Source organism: Solea senegalensis, unplaced genomic scaffold, assembly GCF_019176455.1.
Source record: "Solea senegalensis isolate Sse05_10M unplaced genomic scaffold, IFAPA_SoseM_1 scf7180000012881, whole genome shotgun sequence".
In the NCBI taxonomy this organism is placed as follows: Eukaryota; Metazoa; Chordata; class Actinopteri; order Pleuronectiformes; family Soleidae; genus Solea; species Solea senegalensis.
In genome coordinates this window covers 42,146-48,199 of record NW_025320715.1, presented here as the reverse complement: position 1 = coordinate 48,199, position 6,054 = coordinate 42,146, and the positions used below count along the sequence as shown (strand labels likewise).

Below are 6,054 nucleotides of genomic sequence, written 5' to 3'. Positions count from 1 at the left end.
AAGACATTTGAACTTAGTGATGGAGGCAGCAGAGGACCAGCAGCTCCTGTGTCCCCGCAGCTAAAATCACTGATTTTCTCTCTGGACTTTGGTGTGAGAGAGTGAGTGGTTTACAAACTTCTGTTTCCTGTTGGACGTGAAAATGTTCTTAAAGACATTGTGAACTCAAAGGTCAAGTATGTGTTTTTAGTGACATCTAATGGTGAGCCTGTGAATTGCGACAAACCTCCCCATCACTGAGCTACGGTGGCCTTCATGTACCAGAGATGATGTCATCGCTAACAAGATCGAGTTGAGGCGCCTGTCAGCAGATGAGGTTTGGGTTCATGTGGACGGAGTTTTGTCAGTTCTTGTTGCTAAAACTAAAGCAGTGTTTACCAGAGTCTGCGTGGAGAATGATTCTGGATTTGTGTGTAAATAAATTTCTGATGACGCCTTTAAAAGTGGATAAAAAGTCTTATTGTGAGACTCTGATGGTGATTATACTCGTCTCCAAACACACTCATGTTAGTGAATTCACTTTCTCTTTTAGTCCGGTGTAGATTTTATCAGCTGAGTCTTTTTGAAGCGTGCGTTTGTGTTTGAGGCCGGCTCTCGGGCAAACACCTCATTTATTTTCCTGCAGGGGTTTATTTCACTTTGTGTACATCAATATGTATTTTCTGGATTTTTTTTACTTCTTTCAGTTTCTCTTTAAGAGTAGAAAATATTCTGTTTTGGTCTGTTTATTACTATACTGACTCTGATTATTACTATAATAATTCCAGCGTCACTCACAGAGAAGATGAGTGTGAGGTGTCGGACTTTGGACTCTCAAGATGAGCAAACATTAACTCTCACCAGCCATAAAACTATAAAACCCTGTTACTGCAAAACCTCTGTCTTTTTCACCTGCTGATGTGAACCATTTCAAATGTGAGGTTGTGAAGTTTGGTTTGGGTTTCACGTCTTTATCTCACCGTTAGACAGACTTTTCTAACAGGAAACCGAAGTTTGTAAACCACTCACTCTCTCACACCAAAGCCCATAGAGAAAATCAGTGATTTTAACAACACACACACAGGAGTTGTTGATCCACTGCTGCCTCCATCACTAAGTTCTAATGTCTTATTTTGTCACTTCGGCTTTCAGATCATAAAGTGACCACATGAGGCAGCAGAGAACCAGCAGCTAAAATCACTGATCTCTCTATGAGGTTAGGTGTAGAAGAGTGAGTGGTTTACAGAGTGTCTAACAGTGACATAAAGACGTGAACATGTCTCACAGATATCGTGAGACAGGGTTGTGATTAAGAACTTAACACTGTGTGGGGTTCAGTGGGTAACACCACTGACTCACATGTCACCCCAGTGAACAAACAGCTTCTGGTTTCTGTGTCTGGTTTCAGGGACCGACTGAGATGTCATCCTCATCCTCATCATCGTCATCATGGTCACAGTAACTAGGGCAGGTGCGGTTTTATGGCTCCTGTCAGAGAGTAAAGTCCTGCTGTCGGAGACAGACGCCACATTATCAAAGGACAGAGACCAGATCAGACCAGAGCGTCCACCAACCAACCATCCAACCAGCCTCACTCCACTGCTCCTGGACCAGGTCTTCAAAGCCTTCTCCAGCCCTGACTGTCCACAGGCTCCACTCGCAGCTGACGGGCTTTCCTCTCACGTTGTCTCTGACCAGGAAAAGTGTCCGCCATGTCGACGGCTGTGCAGGCGACCGGGTTCATCATGTGCATCATCAGCTGGCTGCTCAGTGGAGCGTCGCTCGCCAACGACTACTGGAAGATCTCCACCGTGTCCGGCAGCGTCATCATCTCACAGAGGCAGTTTGAGAACCTGTGGCACTCGTGTGCGGAGAACAGCGCCGGCATCGCCGAGTGTCGGGACTTTGAGACGCTGCTTGGTCTTCCCGGTAAGAGTTTGTCTTCTTTAGTCTTTAGCCTTTGTTTGACAACAAAAACAAGATTGAAGAAGAGAATGAAATCATTGACAAACTGTGGTGAAATAAACTGAAATTTGACAGAAAACAAGAAATCATGTGACGCTGTTTTCCCGCCTAAAATCTAATCATCAAATCATGACCAGGATCAAACCTGTTCTCCTCTTTTATTTTAAATTCACCTCTAATGCAAAAAAAATCAAGTGTAGGAATCCATTTGTCACTGAATTGCTCAATATTAGTGTTTTTTACTTTTACTGGCAGCCATTTTGTGCTTTGTCCTCCACTGAAGGTAAAATGGAGAGAAATTATAAACAGGACGAATCAGCCATTAAAATCAAAATTCCAAGAGATTAAAGTTGGAATTCTGATTTGTCAGAATTCTGAGATTAGAGTCGTTACACAGATTTTAATCTCTCAGAATTCATTTTCTTTTCTTTTGGTTTTTTAATTCTCGTTTACATGGGTCCCTCATACTCTTCCATGGTGTTTTGAGTCGATAATGATTCTCTCTCCTGGCGAAAGCTAATAAAAGATTGCAGTGTTTTAAAACACGACGTCTCAAAACATCAGTGTTAAAACACCCTCGTTTCACCCCTTCACCTCAAATACTGTATGTTATGAGTGAATGTGGCTGATTGTTCTGCTCAAATAAGTGACGATCATAAAGAGGCGCGGCAGCGGTTTTTACGGGTCACTTTGTTAATAAATGACCAGGAAGAGCAGTTACTCAAAGAGACACACATGACAATGTAAATAATAAATAAAGTAATAATAAAATAACCCTCGTTACACACATCACATTGTTCAGTTCAATATGAGGGAAAAACAGCAGCAACATTTAAAAAGAGGTTTGATTCACGTAGATGAACCCACTCAACTCGATTAACTCCATCACCAATGTTACGTTTAACAGAAACGAATTGAAAACATTTTATCACAAATGTCTGTCTCAAATACAACCTTTCAAAATAAAATACACTTCATATGAAGGCTTATTATGTAAGAAATCAATTTAAAAAAACAAAACTAAAAACATTTCAGTCAACAAAAATGTTTTGTTTTTGTTATTTGTTTAGTTTTAATAAAAAACCTTGGTTTGTTAGTGATTTTAGCTCGCAGCGACACAGGAGCTGCTGGTCCTCTGCTGCCTCGTGTGGTCACTTTGTGTCACTGAGTTAAGTCTAAATGAGAAATTCATTAAAATATGACATCTGAACTTAGTGATGGAGGCCACAGTGGATCAACAACTCCTGTGTGTGATGTTAAAATCACTGGTTTTCTCTGTGGGCTTTGGTGTGGGAGAGTGAGTGGTTTACAAACTTCAGTTTCTGTCTCACAGTGAGATGAAGACGTGAACATCGTAGACTTAAAGTGACGTCCATTTATTTTTTGACGTGTGAGCGTTTCCTCTCTGTGTGCAGGTTACGTGCAGGCGTGTCGCGCTCTCATGATCATCGCTCTGCTCATGGGCCTGGCGTGCATGGTCGTGTCTCTGCTCGGCGTCAAGTGCATCAGGATCGGTTCGACCACCGACCAGACCAAGGCCAAGATCGCCTTCACTGGGGGAATCCTGAGCATGCTCTCCGGTGAGTCCACGAGCTGATGGCAGACGGGGCGACAGGGCGTGGAGAGAACGTGGGGTGTGGTGCGAGCGTGGGTGTGTGGTGGGAGTGCGTGGAGTCAGCACGTGGCGTGGAGTGAGCGTGGCACCATCTCTGGTTCGTGATCACATGTGTTTGTGTTTGCAGGTCTGTGTGTGTTGATCGCGTGTTCCTGGTACGCCTACAGAGTCGTCCAGGACTTCAACAACCCATTCTATGGTGGCGTGAGGTGAGATCACCGCTCAAGTGTTCACTCTGTCACTTGTTTACAGCGGATTCACTGCGTCACATGTTTTTAAAGGTTCGAGCTGGGCACCGGTCTCTTCCTGGGATGGGGCGGAGCCAGTCTGGCATTCCTGGGCGGGGCTTTACTCTGCACTGCGTGTTGCAAAGCATCGGCAGGAGAAAAGAAAGGGTAAATGTTCAAAGTTTCACTGTGACCTGTCAGCTGATGTCACTTCCTATTAGTGTAAACATGCTGATGTCACTTCCCGTCATTGTAAAGATGCTGAAGTCACTTCCTGTCAGTGACAACATGGCTGACAGCAGAGACATGAGGAAAAACTGGTTTTAGCCACTTCAAGGTACAGTGAGTAAACTTGGTTTCATGTCACAGCTGAACATCCCTCACCTCACTCCTCTCTTCCAAGTGTGTTGTTGAACCCCCATAGCTTTCAGTTAGCATCAAAACATGTTTAGTTTGTCCACTACGGGCTCCTGTATAAACATGGAGGTCCAAAATGGCTGCCTCCATAGACCTGGCACTGCTCCTGATGTGAATATAAAAGAGTCACTTTGGGGTTCATGAAAAACTATTCATTCAACCACTTGTACACTTAAATGTCAGTGTAATTATTTTATCTTAAATTTTACAAACTGGATCTTTAAAAAAACTTGTGTCATAAAATCTACGTCAGTTTAAGTCTCTGATACGTCACATACGTTCACGTCTTTATCTCACTGTGAGACATTGTGTGTGTGTGTGTGTGTGTGTGTCTGTGGTGTTAAAATCACAGATTTTCTCTATGGGGTTTGGTGTGGGAGAGTGAGTGGTTTACAAACTTCAGTTAACATTTATTACATAAGTCTTTTACTCAGTGGCTAAAATCAGTTTTTCTTCTTGTCTCTCTGCTGGCAGCCATTTTCTTTTCACTGAGAGTGAGGCCGTTTCTCAATATCCATACTTGTGTGTACTTGTGCGTACTTGTGAAAACTCTTGCCCATTTTTACCGAGTATGCATCGGAGGTGACTTGGCATGGCCATGTATCCCAGAATGCATTTCAGCGGAACATAGCAGCAGATAATACAAATAAAAAATTGAAATAAATATTTCTCTGTGTCCTGAACACAGTTTTAACGTCATTTGAGGCGAGAAATGAGTCATTTAGAATTCAAACATGTGGTTTGTGTATGAAGATCTGACGCATTTGTAGTTTGACAGCGACGTTGTCAGAGATGATAGGCTCCGCTTCTGTCCAGCAGAGGGCAGCGTTACCGCGGCCTGGCCTGATGAAATAATGACGTCTCTGTCATTAGATGCTTGGTGTGATCCATAGATTTGTTGTTGACGTGTTATTTTGACAGTTTGAAAGTTTGTATATTATTAATGTTTTATTTATTTAACTTTGAATTCATATACACAAACACACTACTCTGCAAAGCTGTAATATATCTATTTCCACATTGTACTGTATATTGTAAGAAAAATAAATTAATAAATGAAGTTAAATATTTAATATGTGAAAATAATAACTATATACATGCATTTATTAAAAGTATTTCATGTGTTCATTTATGAGCCTCTGTATGTCAGGCTGGTTCTCAGCAGCAGGGGGCGCTCACAGCACTGTCAGCACTTACTATGATTCAGCTCATTTCATTACATCTCTATGTCTCTTGTTTTTTCAGAGGGTTCTATGGAAACCCACCAAAGACGGTCTACACGGCTACAGCCAAGTCTGATCCAGATTCAGCCAGAGCATACGTCTGAACACACACACACACACACTGCTCTCTGCTGCCCTCGTGTGGCAGCTTTGACAAATATCTTGGGAACGATGAGAGGTTTTTTGTTGATGTTTTGAAATAAAAAATTTAAATGTGAGGAAGAGACAATTTTTTTTGTGTTTAATCTTAATGTTAAAGTTTGTTGTTTACTGAATAAACTTTGTTTTACATAAGAAAAAAAGTGTTTGTGTGTTAATGTATGTATTACACACTTTTAGAATGCATTTGTCATTTCACTCGTTTCTGTTTTTTTATGTCTGTAGCACCCCAGTGCCCCTACAATAGGCATGGAACTTTAAATAGACTTAATTTCTACTCGAGGTGCTCCCTGAGCTCTCTTAAACATTATCTATTATAATTAACCTATATGGTTTGGTTTGTAATATATGAATGAACTCTTTTTACCCTAAACCCTTACTGTACACCTGATCACCACCATGGTATTCACAGAATCTTTCCTTTTTATAAAAATAGAAATGTATTTACTCTATAACACATAAAATAAAT

General features: G+C 41.5%; 1 protein-coding gene across 1 annotated transcript; it reads left to right on the top strand.

The window, feature by feature from the left end:
* The first annotated feature begins 1,474 nt into the window (after positions 1 to 1,474).
* Positions 1,475 to 5,644, top strand: LOC122760042 (claudin-15-like). Its single transcript, XM_044015123.1, has 5 exons — positions 1,475 to 1,908; positions 3,360 to 3,524; positions 3,687 to 3,768; positions 3,841 to 3,954; positions 5,449 to 5,644. The coding sequence occupies exons 1-5, from the start codon at positions 1,692 to 1,694 to the stop codon at positions 5,528 to 5,530; spliced, it is 660 nt and encodes a 219-aa protein (XP_043871058.1). The 5' UTR covers positions 1,475 to 1,691; the 3' UTR covers positions 5,531 to 5,644.
* The last annotated feature ends 410 nt before the right edge of the window (positions 5,645 to 6,054 follow it).